We start from the raw sequence: 14657 nt of genomic DNA, 5'->3' as shown, positions 1-14657 counted from the left end.
CCCGGGGAGAAATCAGCAGAGGGGGACGCTGATGAGCTGAACGTTCTGACCAGAGACTCCGGTCAATCTAAGACAGTAATGGGGTGGCGCTAATCACGAGTCCAGACTGCGGTCTGCGGTACGAGCGGCCGGAGGGCGGGTGGTGATCGCGCACAGATAGGCGTGTCAGTGGCTGTTTTATTGGCAGATCGAGACAGCTTGGAAATGACAATGGTCGTGATGAATTAGCAGATAAGAAGAGTGGAACTGACAGCGTGCTATTAAGCTAAAAGGCTACCCAAATGACCTTTTTTACAACACACCGACCATATGTGGTTAAAACATCGACCTGAGTGCCATCTTCGCCCGCTAGTTATGGATTGTTTAGGCAGGTGTTCAGCGCGTTCCATTTCTCCTGACCTCGGCCTGCGCCCAGCCATTGTTCCAGCTAATGAAAGCCCCGCCCCCAGACGCCGTCACCGCCGCTGGCACCGCTCAGCAGACGTGCCGCGCCCTCACGGCCTCACGCACATGCGTGGCCGGCTCGCTCGCGGGCACTTTGTTCGCTGCACGAGCGTTACAACCGCGCAGGAAGCCGAACAATTGCCCTGAGGTAAACATCGTGGGCAGGCATTCAGCTGTGGTCGTCCGGTCGACGACAAACAGCTGCAGCCGTGTTGACTGAGGGAACAACTGAACGGAAACAAAGCGCCTGGAACGCGCTGGACCGGTGGTTTGTGTCGGTGATTGTGTTATGAGTCGGCCGCCGGGCGTTCCGACCATGGACGTTTCCTGACTGAAGCAGCGTCCATGTGTATTTGTCAGCAGTCTGTCCGGGGCAGATAGTCCCCGGATATGTTGTGTCTACGTGTTGAAAGCTGACCGGCTACGACTTGGGGTACGCTCGGAGGTCAGACAGGCATTAGAAGGTCGCGCCGTGACGGGCTCTCACTGATTGTATCAGAGGCATTACCCACAGCCATGGGCCTGATGGAGCACCAGGGGTCCACCGCCGGCCCTAGCCGGCCGCTCATCTGTATGGTAATGGTGCTCAGATCGACCCACGCGCTGTAGTGACGACTCTGCCCCTCTGCGTCGGGGATTTCTCGACCGGTGTCTGTGATGAGATGGGATCTGTGAGGTTTCCTAGTTAGTCGGGAGACGTTATTGTATTGGCATTTGCCATGGTGTTGGACCTCGCATATTATTTCACGTGTTTACCGTTTCCATGGTTACGACTTTGGATTTGTATGAATGAACAGGGTCGATGGATTGATTCTGGCCGGGCTGAGTCCGAACATGTCTGTGCTCCTTCTTTGGTTTATATTGTGAACCGCCAATACACGTAGCCGGTTCCATGTGGCATTTCTCAACACCAAGAAGACCTAACATGGCGCGGTCGGTAAGCTGAGCCAAGACTCCCGACCACAAATCAAGAACGACATCGGCATCACCTACCTCTCTACGACGGCCGACACTTCATCGCCGTGAGTTACACATTGACATTCACTGCGGTCGTGGCCAGCGGAAGTTCAATCGTGAGGTGAAATCGCATGTCTGAATTTGTAATGCCGCATTGTGTACCGTGCTTACTCTCGAAAGGATCGCTAGCGCAGCCGGAACACACTGGAGTTGATATAGCAGACAATATACGCCACTCGGTTACAAGTGCCTCGATGGTCTAGCGATTAGCGTGCCCGGCTTTCACGCGTGGGTACCGAGTTCGAATCTCGGGGAGGCAGGAATTTTTTAGCGTGATGTCTGCAGGAGAAGAATTCGCCGCTGCAATCGCCAGTCTCACCAGCCTGCTGAAGGACCAGGCTGAGGCCGCCAACCAGCGGGAGCAGCGGATGGCCGATCTCGTCACCCAGGCTCTACGAGGCAGACAAGGGAGCGCGTCGGGAGACGGTGACGACTCCCAGACATCGGACACCACGAACAGCAGACCCCGCCTGCCGCCGTCAGCCACTCCAGCGCCGCGTCTGGTCTGTTCGGCCAGCCTCAGAGAGTTCTCGTCATGGCGTGAGAAGTATAAAGGCTACCGTCTTCTCACTGGCCTCGACTCCCTCGACATCCCTGAACAGCGGGCGGCCTTATTAACACTCCTTGACGACGAATGGACGCGTGTAATACGCTACTCGCTGGACGTGACAGACGCCACACCTATCGACACTCTGCTAACAAAGATGGAAAGTCACCTCAGGAGCCAAAGGAACGTCATCGTCGACAGAAAAGAGTTCCATACCAGACAGCAAGCAGACGGCGAGCCATTCGACGAGTATGTAATGGCCTTAAAGGAACTGGCAGAGTTCTGCGACTTCTGCGTCCACTGCGCAGACGACCGGCTCCGAGACAGGATCGTGACGGGCATCAGATGTGAGGAAACAGTGCGACTCCTCCTCGCCGAATCGTCATTGACACTGCAAAAAACGATCGACATCTGTCGGGCAAGAGAAAACGCGACGCAGGACAGTGAAGCGATCCGTGGTAGTCACGCTCGCCCCGTGTCCGCCTACCGGCAGCGACGAAGCCGGGACAGCAGAGCCGGCCGGAGTCACGGTCCAGACGCCCGAGACACGTACCGAGAAGGCCGGTACGGACGGGACGGCCAGGACAACCGGGAGAGAGGCTATGATAACGACCGACGGGACTACCGATCTGCCAGCCGTGGCAGGCGATGCGGCTACTGCGACGGACCATGGCACACCAAGGAGCAGCTAGCCTCCTGCCCTGCCAGAGGCACCACGTGCCGATCATGCGGCATCAAAGGGCACTACACATCCGTCTGCAGGAGATCTAGGCGGAGGCACACGCGGTCAGGCTCTGAAGACAGCCAGACATCTGACGGACCCCACCTGAACGGCGTGCAAATCCTAGGCGTCACAGCAAAGAAAACACCACAAGTCTCCCTCCTGGTTAGTCATCAGCGTGGACAGGGATCACTACTGTGGACGCCAGACACTGGAGCCGAAGTCTCTGTCATCGGCTCCAGAGAAGCAGAGCGGATTGGCATCGACACAGCACATCTGACACAGCCGGCAGACCGGCTCCTGGCCGCTGGAGGACACCAGTTGAAGTGTGCCGGCTCGCTCCAGTGCACACTCACCATGGGACAGCGCCAAACGTCCACCACCGTAACCGTCATACCGGGTCTCCAGGCAGCCCTCCTCTCATGGTACGACGCCATCGCCCTGGGGATAATCTCGCCGGACTTTCCGAAGCAGATCTACGGCATCACGGAAGCAACCGGAACGTCGCCTCCTGCTACCGGGCACACGACAGCAGCGCCGGTAACGGCGCGCTCTCACACGGCGGTGGATGGCGACTCATCTCTCCCCACATGGGATCCAAGGAAAGGTGATCCGACTCCAGCACAGAGGCAGGAGCATCTAGACGCTCTGAAGAAGGCGTTCCCGATGGTGTTCAACACTCAGCCACCACTACGAGAGATGGCAGGCGGCCCAATGCGGATCGAACTAAAGCCAGATGCTCGCCCGTACGCGGTGACAGCCGCCAGAAACATCCCGCACGCATGGAAAGACGACATCAAGCGCCAGCTGGACGATCTGATCGCACAAGACGTCATCATGCCCGTGTCCCACCCGACCGAGTGGTGTCACCCGATGGTTCCGGTACCGAAGCCGCCGACAGACGGAAGCGGCGGCAAGACTTCCGTGCGGATGTGCGTGGATCTGACCAAACTCAACCTCTACGTCCGACGTGGAGCCCATCCTGTCACCACTCCTCACGATGCCGTCACCGGAATCGAGCAAGGCAGCCGATTTTTCACGAAGTTGGACGCGAAGTCAGGGTACTTTCAGATCCCGATCGCAGAGGAGGACCAAGACCTGACGTGTTTTATAACACCCTGGGGGCGCTTCAGGTTCAAGCGCGCCGTCATGGGCCTCTGCACGTCCGGTGACGAGTACGGACGGCGCGGAGACACAGCACTAGCTGGCGTGCCGAGAACGAGCAAGGTGGTAGATGACATCCTGGCATTTGACGACGACTACTCAAACCACCTCCAGCATGTTATCCAGATCCTCCAGCGGTGCGACAGCCACGGAATCACCCTGAACCCGGCGAAGGTGACGTTTGCCGCCGAGACGCTGGACTTCTGCGGATACGTCATCAGTCCTGACGGCTACACGGCAGACCAGCGCAAGGTGCGGGCGATAGCCGACTTCCCGACCCCAGAGAATCTCACCGACCTGAGAAGCTTCATGGGACTAGTGAACCAGCTCGGAGCGTTCTCAACGGACACAGCCAGAACGGCCGAGCCTCTGCGAGACCTGCTAAGACCCCGCAACCACTGGGCATGGACTACAGTACACCAGGCAGCGTTTGAAGCCGTCAAAGCAACGCTCATCGAGCCACCGATCCTGGCTTACTTCGACCCATCGCTGCCAACAACAGTCCACACAGACGCCTCGCGACTCAAAGGTTTGGGCTACGCGCTGCTGCAGCGTCACGGTCAGGACTGGAAGCTAGTGCAGTGTGGCTCCAGATTTCTCACTGACGTCGAGTCACGGTACGCTGTAGTGGAGCTCGAGATGCTGGCAGTAACGTGGGCAGTGCGCAAGTGCCACGTCTACCTGGCCGGGATGCCGGAGTTCAGACTCATCACCGACCACAGACCTCTGGTTCCCATCCTGAACACCAAGTCTCTGCCAGAGATAGAGAACCCAAGGCTCCAGCGACTGCGGGAAAAACTCATGTCCTACAGCTTCACAGCAGTGTGGAAAGCTGGCAAGACGCATCAACTCCCAGACGCACTATCAAGAGCACCGGTGGACCACCCGAGTCCCGAGGACGAAGAAGCAGAGCACGAAGTGGCACACCAGACGCGCAGCGTCCTGCTGGCACACATCAGGAACGGCGAAGACGACGACGGAGAAGGTCCACCATTTCGTGACGTCATTCTAGACAAGATCAGGGAGGCCGCCAGAACGGACGAGACCTACCAAAAGCTGACAGATGTAGTCCTGCACGGGTTTCCTGATCACAAGGCGGACCTCTCCAGCGTGATTCACCCCTACTGGAGCGTCCGCGAGCGACTTTCCGTGGACGACGGACTCCTCGTCTGCGGGGCCAGACTGATCATTCCGCACAGTCTCCGACGAGAAGTGCTGGACCGTCTCCACGACAGCCATCAAGGCGTGGCCCGGACGAAGCGGCGCGCCAGGCAGTCCGTCTTTTGGCCCAACATCTGTCAAGAAATCGACAACCTCGTGACATCATGCCAGCTCTGTCACGAGCGGCTACCCAGCCTTCCGAAGGAGCCGCTCATGACCGACCCTCTGCCGACGAGGGTGTTCCAGTCGGTATCGGCGGATTTCTTCCAGCACGCAGGGAAGACATTCCTCGTGTACGCCGACCGACTCTCTGGCTGGCCAATCGTCGTCTCCTGCAAATGGGAAGCAACATCACGAACTCTCGTCCGCTACCTGCGCGAGATTTTCTCTTCCACAGGCGTGCCAAACATTCTGAGAAGCGACGGAGGGCCACAGTTCTCTGCGCATCACACGAGGGACTTCCTGAAACGCTGGGGGGTCGAGCACGTGCTCTCAAGCCCTCACTATCCACAGTCGAACGGCCACGCCGAGGCCGCAGTCAAGCTCGTCAAACGCCTCCTGCAGAAGACGTCGGTGGCTGGGAACACGGACTGTGACGAGTTCGCTCGAGGCATCCTGGAGATCAGAAATACACCTGGGGCAGACGGACGCTCTCCCGCCCAAATTCTGTATGGGCATCCAGTGCGGTCGGCAGTCCCGATGCATCGTCGAGCCTTCGACAAAGTCTGGCAGAAGGCCGCAGAAGACTGCGACCGAAAGGGAGAGGAGAGACAGAAGAAAGCGGAAGAAGCGTACAACGAGCGAGCCAAGCCATTGCGGCCACTGCGCATCGGCGCGCACGTCTCCGTCCAGGACTCGACCACGGGCCTGTGGGACAAGATGGGACTCGTGGTGGGCATCGGACGCCGCCGAGACTACCTCGTCAAGACGCCGAGCGGCCGTATCTTGTGGCGTAACAGGAGGTTCATCCGCCCCTACCGCCCAATCATCGCAACACGAGGAGGTCTGGCCCGCAGAGACAACAAGGACGGGACGCCCGCCCCAACTCGAAAGACGGTGCGGTTCTCGGAGATGCCGCCGGAGACAATGGCACCGCGGCGCACCGGCCGACGGCGTCAGCCCCCGGGGAGGTTACAGGTCGACCCGGAGCTGAAGACCTACCGGTCGACCCGGGGGGAGATGTGAGGTTTCCTAGTTAGTCGGGAGACGTTATTGTATTGGCATTTGCCATGGTGTTGGACCTCGCATATTATTTCACGTGTTTACCGTTTCCATGGTTACGACTTTGGATTTGTATGAATGAACAGGGTCGATGGATTGATTCTGGCCGGGCTGAGTCCGAACATGTCTGTGCTCCTTCTTTGGTTTATATTGTGAACCGCCAATACACGTAGCCGGTTCCATGTGGCATTTCTCAGCACCAAGAAGACCTAACAGGATCGGGTGTCATCTGTTCCTCAGGGCGGCCACAAATGTCCGCCGTCTCAGATGGAACAGGCGGACCAGCACAGGTTGAACCGTTTACGACGGTCACCGAGATCCAGATCAACTGTGACGGATGAGGGCTGGCTGGCGCCGGCAAGTATTACCGGACGAGCTTCGCTATGGAGAAATTAAGCTATGGGCGATTTAAAAAACTTCTCTTCTAGTTACCCGCTCGAACTCACTTGCTACCATAAATTTTCTGTATGATTTTGGTCTGAATTCATTCAATTCAATCAACTGTCCCGAAATTTTGTCTGAAGTCGTTCCATTTTCCGCTCCTTTATCTAATCGAAAAACCATCAAATCTCTGTTCCTCTCAACTGTCTCAGCGTGAAGCCATCAGAAGTGACATAGCGTCTCTGTCTCTCCCGCTACCTCGGAGTGACGCGTCGGAGTGACGTCCTCTGGCGGACCGAGTGACGGACCAATTACCGGCGATGACAGTCGCACCACTGGGGATCGCTGATGATCGGAAAATGGCGACAGTTGAGGGCGGGGACAGGGCACTGGGTCGGAGGACTTTGTTTGTGGATGTCCGTCCCCATCTGAAGGAGGCAGATTTAGAGAAACCCGGTAATGTTTTGGGTATGACGGTGACGGTGGCAATTTATTTTACGGATAAACGGGATATGAGGTGAAACAGAATATTGGACTAAAATGCTGTTGCTCATGTCACGTAAAAACATCACCCTTCCAAAGGAATGGAATGCACGAAGATTTTGTGTACGGCAGGAGTGGGCGTGCGTCCCCTTGGGTCACGCGTAAATCTCTCCACGCGTGACCCAAGTGACCGCCACCATACAGTCCCGGGCACAATTACTGTACGTTCAAATAAGGGTTAATACTGTCGAACTGTATTTAAGCTGTCAAACATATGACTTATGTGCATCAGAGTTGTTAAATTGCTCGGGCGATGAAGGCTAAATGATCGTTACGCATCCCTGCATTTTGCTATTACGGTAGTAATTAGGCTAGCAGAGTGCTTCGCAGTTCGTACTCAAGACTCTGATGCAAAAACGTAGGAGGCCGAAGATATGTCACGATATATTTGAGCCCGGGCCGGCATCGTTGCTCAGAAAGGAGAACCACACTCCTCATGCATTGGTCTACAACGCAGATTTTTAAAAACAAACAAGTCTAATCAGATCGTTTATTTCTGAATAGAAAACAAGCAACGACAATAAAACGACTCAACAAAAATGGAATGTTGACATCAGGGTTACTGCGCACACGTTAAAAAATAAGTTAATCTGCATTCTACTGCCGTTAGGAAAACCGCCATCATCATCACAGCCGAATCTTGTTAGCGGGTTGACATTCGACACTCGATCGACTTTCATCACGGCCATGCACACAACTCACACTAACTTCCCATCCAACATAATCGCATCACTGTCGACTCCGATCGGCCACCGCCGCCGACGCGCGCGCCATCTCTGGGCGGAGCCGGTAACTAGCGCCGCTATAAATGACGCTGACGTCGTTTGTACTGACTGGCTACGCAGGATCGCCGTCGGCATCCGGCGAGTTTCTGAGCCGCCACAGGCCGACCGTGTGGTCACTGTGCAGAGCGCGGGCAGGCAGGGTCACACAAAGGTCACACAGAGGTCAGCCGGGGTCAGTGGAGGGCACAGAGCGTGCGGGTCAGTCGACATGCACTGGCAGTGCAGTCATGGGGCGCAGCCGGTGCAGAGCTGTAAAATGGTACACGAGATACGGGGCGAATGACAAGTTCATGCATAAAAAAGGTTGTCAACAATCAGTGAAATGCTTCAAACAGACAAATCACAGGACAAATTGCGAACGATGTATGCAATCAAATGCTTATGCTGTAACGAGTAACGTTGTAAACCGAGCCCTCTCCGATATAACTGGAGTGTCGGTGCTCGCCAAGGGTTTATAACACGTAACAACCAATCAAGCAGCACAAATTAACGCAAACAAGGACAACACATACCAACCAACATTGAACAAGCTAGGACCACATAAAGCGGGCAAGATAAGGCTGGTCGGCAGGTGCATCAGATGATCAGGGCAGCCAGTGGTCAGATCCGGGCAGGTCGGTTTGTTTGTTTGTTTTGTTTTGTAAGGTTAGGCCCTTTCGGTCGACAAGACCATTGCAGAGCCGGAAGGATGATAGGAATTAGGGGGAGACATTGGTCTGGGCAGGCACCCTAGTGAGTCGCCGGGGCTGAGCCCGTCCAGAGGACAGGCCACCCAGCCCCAAGGCACTCACTGCACCCGGCTACGGGGTGCGCTCCCTCAGGAGCAGCGGTGCCGCTCCAAGGGAGCAGCCCGCATGAGATAAAATTGCCTGTCCAGCCCGGAGGGGGGTTGCAGCTTGTAGGAGAAGGATTTCAGTATCCTGAGGATAGAAGCACGGATAGGTGGGCAGGTCGGGGTGGTTTCAGCCGTGTGTCTAGGTATGGTCGACAAAGCTAGGACGGGTCGGGGTCGTGCTCGGTCTGGTGCTGGTGACGCGCGGCGGCACAGTGGCGCCACACGGCGGCGGCGGCGTAAGCTGCGACTGCCAGCGCGGCCAGCAGGAGGAGGGCGCGCGGCGGCGGCCGGAGGGGCTATACGGCCAGCGAGAACACGCGGCCCGTAGACCGCGTCATGGCGGAGCAGAGGTGGGCGGGCACGGCGCCGGTGGCCAGCCGCCACAGCGACACCTCGCCGCCGCTGTCACACCGGAGAGGGGAGGAGTCAGAGAGGGGAGGGTGGGAGCACGGCGCCGGCGGCCAGCCGCCACAGCGACACCTCGCCCCCGCTGTGGGGTCAGCAGGGGAGAGGGTTAGACGGGGAGGGGAGGGTGGGGAGCACGGCTCCGGCGGCCAGCCGCCACAGCGATACCTCGCCGCCGCTGTGGGGTCGGGAGGGGAGGAGTCAGAGAGGGGAAGGGAGGGTGGGGGGTACGGCTCCGGCGGCCAGCCGCCACAGCGACACCTCGCCGCCGCTGTCACACCGGAGAGGGGAGGAGTCAGAGAGGGGAGGGTGGGAGCACGGCGCCGGCGGCCAGCCGCCACAGCGACACCTCGCCGCCGCTGTAGGGTCCATAGGGGAGGAGTCAGAGAGGGAGAGGAGCCTTCACTTGACTGGAGGGTCGCACAAGCACTGAAGAGTCGGTAGTGACTGCCCAAGGCCCACTGGCACTCTGAAGAGGAGCCTCAGCCTGCTGCCAGTCCCTATTGCCCGTCAGACACACACCTGTCACCAGCGTTAGTGTAGTTACTACAGTGGACACTGCCCGGGACAACTCAACTGACTGGAGCATACAGTTACAAAATGACAAAGGGGAGAGCGTCAGTCACACAGTTCTATGGGCACAGTCGCGCTATCAGTAAGAGACGATCAGTCACAGGTACTATGCTCGTAATTGACAGACAGTCGGTTACCATACAGTCTACGGTTATACGCGGCTGTCTGCACACTAAAGTAGCACTGACATGATAATTAGTTATAACACAGAGCAGCAGCGCACAAACATAATCCCGTTAGCACACACTGGAACCGACCGCTCATAACACACTGAAAGTGAACATAGGGAGCCGTCAGAAAACAACTGCAACAGCATCAGCATTCCAGAGTTTATCGATCTGCTACATTTACAGCCTACTGTAAAATTCAGTCAGGGAGAGTCAGCTGCTTCTATTTACTTCCATACCCGTACATCATCACCAATCACTCCCCCACCCCACCATCCACCAACGCCCCAAAACTTCCACTCCGTCATACTCACTTGGCGGCCGTGAAGACGTGCGACTGGTTGGCGGCAATGGCATTGATCTGCGAGTTGTGAGCCTTCAGCTCGCCGAGGGGCTGACACCCGTCCACACTCCACAGTTTGACCACGCCGCCACGGCATCCGGAGAGGAGCGCCTGGCCGCCCGGCGCCAGACTCAGGCCGCAGATCCAGTCACGGTGCGCGTTACTGACGCTCTGATGAGAGGGAGGAGAGGGTCAGGTACAGATCCAGTCCCGGTTCGCGTTACTGACGCTCTGAGGAGTGGGATGTTATAGCTTAGATTTATCGAGAGAAATCAGTGGATAAAGCCACAATTAATAATTATTTTAACAAAGAAGCTTTTGAAGTTTGATAGTTTCCGGAATCATTCATTACTTTGAGGTAAAAGGTGAATAATCACGCAGACGCAACACAGGAATAAATATACTCCCCACTCAAATATTTTTCTGTCTCTGACGCACGTCGATACTAACGTTAAACGCCTTCCACACCGGTTACTCGTGCCGCGCTGTACAGTCCCTACCTGGAGCAGCGTCTGTCGCCGCAGGTCCCACTGTTTGATGCACGCGTCTCGGGACCCGGAGAAGAGGGTGTCGCCGTCGGCCACCACCAGGCACTGGATGCCGTCATAGTGCGGCGGGTCCAGGCTCAGACTCTGCTGGACGATGCCGTTTGTGTCGTCGGGCACCTCGAAGCCCTTGATGTAGTGGTCCTTGGATCCGGTGAGGACGAGGTCTCCGCCGCGCCGCCGGTCCACGGCCAGACACATGATGGCCGCCTGGTGGCCGCCGCTCAGCTTACCCACGCTGTGGAACCTGCCGGAGAAATAGATGAAGAGGTTAGGAACACGTCTGGAACCTAGGGAGTTAGGTAGCGAAGTTATTCATACAGCCGGAAACAGCACAGCTGCAGCCGACTACCCGAGTGCAGGCGGAACAAATGCACATTAAAGACCCTCCGATTCCAATACTGTGCCGAGTTACATCCCTCCATTGTCAGAGTGAAAGTACAGCTACTTACTTTAGGACCCAAAAGCCCCACTAACACCAAGATCCCCCACTTCACTCTCATTCACTACTTTCCCGACATCCCTTCCTAGTCCGACTCGCTTCCTGGAATCCCCACTCCCCATATTCCCTGACTCACTTCCTGATCCCCCAACTGATTCTCTTCCAACTCACTTTTTAAGGTCCCACATTCCCCTCCGACTCACTTTCTGAGGTCCCATGACCCACATTCCCTCCAACTCACTTTCTGAGGTCCCATGACCCACATTCCCTCCAACTCACTTTCTGAGGTCCCATGACCCACATTCCCTCCAACTCACTTTCTGAGGTCCCATGACCCACATCCCCTCCGACTCACTTTCTGAGGTCCCATGACCCACATCCCCTCCAACTCACTTTCTGAGGTCCCACTACCCACAGCCCCATCCGACTCACTTTCTGAGGTCCCACATCCTGACCGTGCTCTGGCTGGCCGTGTACAGCGCCAGGCCGCTGCCGCTCACACACACGTCGTTGATCTGTGACTCTCCCTGAGGCATCTGCAGCGTTCGGGACGGCGTGGAGACGGCCACAGTCGCAGAGGTGAGGCCCGAGGAGCTGTAATGAACCGACAGGGTATGGTGAGTGATCGGGGAACTGAACTGAACCGACGCGGCACAAAGGCGAGAGCCGACGAGCTGCAATGAACCGACACTCGACTATGATAAACGGTCAAAAGACTGACGAACAGACGAATATGGAAAAAGAAGTTTTATTGCATCCAAGTAATACAAAATGAGGCTGGCTTTCTGGAGAAACACTAAGCAAATAATAACGGTCACGTAAAAAAAACACGCACCATCATATTGTCTTCAAAGTTCAAGGCGCAAATATTTTGACCACTCACCTGAGCGTTTTGATGCACTGTGCGCCGCCCTGCCGTAGGTCCCAGACCTTGACAAAGGCGGATGACACACTGAAGGCCATCTGGGCGGCCTCCGAGTACCGGACACACACCACGTTATTGGGGTGGCCCGTGAGGAGCTGCACTTGGCGGCCGGTGGCCAGGTCCCACACCTTCACCGTACGGTCTGTAACGGAGGCAATGTTAGAGAGTGTACCAGCGACAGTCTAGGTCCCACACCTTCACCGTACGGTCTGTAACGGACATACTGTCAGAGGGTGTACCAACGACCCCAGACCATACACCTTCACCGTACGATATGTAACGGAGGTAATGTCAGAGAGTGTATTACTGACCCCAGGTCCCACACCTTCACCGTCCGGTCTGTAACGGGACACATTGTTAGAGGGTGTACCAACGACCCCAGGTCCTACACCTTCACCGTCCGGTCTGTAACAGATATATTGTCAGAGGGTGTACTAACGACCCCAGGTCCCACACCTTCACCGTCCGGTCTGTAACGGAGATATTGTCAGAGAGTGTATTACTGACCCCAGGTCCCACACCTTCACCGTACGTCTGTCGGTGTCGGTGTCGGTGTCGGTGTCGGTTCACGGCAGTCTGTCCCGTCTGTAACGGGACAGACTGCCAAAGAGTGCACTAACGACCCCAAGCTCGTAATGACTTAAAATTGCCAGAGACGGTAAGTAACTGACCATCCAAAAACAGTTCCCCATCTACATACAGTCTTTCAGGGTGTCCCGATTCATTCATTCCCAGGCCTCCCGCCGTATCTACCACTCGCTCACCTTTTGATCCAGACAGCATCATGTCATCGGTGGCACACACTGACAACACCGCCTTGGTGTGTCCCTCGGCCACGTGAGAGCAGACGAGCGGGGCGCGGCCGGCCCGGCCCTGGTATGGCGTGATGACGCCCACCTCGTGAGACTCCTCCTGGGGACGAACGTAGTAGTGAGACGTACGATTCCGTCAAGGACTGGACACGGTAGTGAGAACCCGAGTGATCGTCCAGCATACTAGGGGGTGGGTACCGTAATTGGCCGCAAAGGATCAGTTTAATCCTGTCGTCCGTCTGGGACAAAGCGATACGCAACAACCAACGATATTCAGAAGCGACGACATACAGACAGTAGGCAGACATCGACAAGAACATAAATTCCGAACTACAGTAACTTAGTCACATATCTCGTATTAATTCCGCGCAAAGCAAAAGAGCACCATCCTCCCCAAGCCACTGTCAGCTACCTGACCCTCTCATTCTTCAGTATAAGTTAGCTGCATCCGTCAGAAGCAGCCCCTGTCAGTTACCTGTGCCGGTCCTGTGGAGGTGAGCCGGTGGAACACGTTCTCCTCGCGGGACGCCTGACGGCGGTACGAGGCCGGGGAGCCGGGCGGGGTCACAGCGCTGGTCTCAGAACTGCGGGCGGGAAGGGTTGGGTTACACAATACACATCTGACGGCGGTACGAGGCCGGAGACCCGGGAGGTGTCACAGCGCTGGTCTCAGAACTGCGGGCGGGAAGGGTTGGGTTACACAATACACATCTGACGGCGGTACGAGGCCGGGGAGCCGGGCGGGGTCACAGCGCTGGTCTCAGAGCTGGGGACGGGAAGGGTTGGGTTACACATCTGACGGCGGTACGAGGCCGGGGAGCCGGGAGGTGTCACAGCGCTGGTTTCAGAGCTGGGGGCGAGACAGGGAGGGTCAGAATTACAAACCGAAGAGCCGGGAGGGGTAATGCCACTCGTCTACGAGCTGGGGGCAGGGCGGGTCCGGACAGAATAATCAAATACAGGGAGGGGCCACATCGCAGCTGTTCCCAGAGCTGGGGACCTGACGGATCAAGTTTAGTCTGATCAGCAGCAGTGCTAGGATACCACCGAACATTAACTGAGCGTGTTGGTTGGAAATAAAGTCAGCGTTTATCACTTATTTCATATTAAAGAAAACAAATTACAGCCGACACCCGGTGGAAAAAATGAGACAGCCCAGCCCAGCCAAGTAAAATTAAGTGACTGCCGTGACTGATAGCGCCCACCAAACTTTAATCAAATACAGTGAACTATTTTAATACGACTTTCTATCAAAGTGATTGGTACGTAAAATCTATGCCTTGACATTAAACTGAGTTGACCTCGAAACTCAGCAATTTCAGTCAAATCCATCAGCCCCTTATCCCAGCCAATATAGCAGATGACACCTGGAATGGACCACCGTTAAGGCGCACTGCCTCCCCGTCCCTCCCACAGATAATACTCACGGTCTGAAGGTGTTGTTAGTAATGGTCACATGGCGTCGCGCCAGCCGCGGCGACAGCGAGTCCTTGTACGCTCGCCGACCGAGCAGCGGAGAGGGGCGCGGGTCGGGGCGGCCAAATGTCCTGTCACATACAGGGGGAGAGCCCCAACCCCGCTACAAATCCCGTACACCGCACACCGCGCCGGGGTAGGGTCACAGAA

The 14657-nt window shown here is 56.4% G+C and overlaps 1 protein-coding gene across 4 annotated transcripts in view; it reads right to left on the bottom strand.

The window, feature by feature from the left end:
• Positions 1 to 7671: 7671 nt before the first annotated feature.
• The window catches only part of LOC122394054 (kinesin-like protein KIF21A), a 54958-nt gene continuing 47972 nt past the window's right edge, over positions 7672 to 14657 (bottom strand). For all 4 annotated transcript variants that reach the window (XM_043390615.1, XM_043390619.1, XM_043390638.1 and 1 more), the window contains 8 exons: positions 14459 to 14578; positions 13507 to 13615; positions 12984 to 13131; positions 12178 to 12361; positions 11727 to 11888; positions 10808 to 11099; positions 10279 to 10478; positions 7672 to 8100 (listed from right to left, as the gene is read on the bottom strand). In XM_043390615.1, the coding sequence (XP_043246550.1) occupies positions 8037 to 8100; positions 10279 to 10478; positions 10808 to 11099; positions 11727 to 11888; positions 12178 to 12361; positions 12984 to 13131; positions 13507 to 13615; positions 14459 to 14578 (1279 nt within the window). In that variant the 3' untranslated portion in view covers positions 7672 to 8036. The remainder of the gene's footprint in view (positions 8101 to 10278; positions 10479 to 10807; positions 11100 to 11726; positions 11889 to 12177; positions 12362 to 12983; positions 13132 to 13506; positions 13616 to 14458; positions 14579 to 14657) is intronic.

Source organism: Amphibalanus amphitrite, unplaced genomic scaffold (assembly GCF_019059575.1).
Source record: "Amphibalanus amphitrite isolate SeventyFive unplaced genomic scaffold, NRLGWU_Aamphi_draft 000025F_arrow, whole genome shotgun sequence".
NCBI classification, from domain to species: Eukaryota; Metazoa; Arthropoda; class Thecostraca; order Balanomorpha; family Balanidae; genus Amphibalanus; species Amphibalanus amphitrite.
This window is presented reverse-complemented; position numbering and strand designations above follow the sequence as displayed.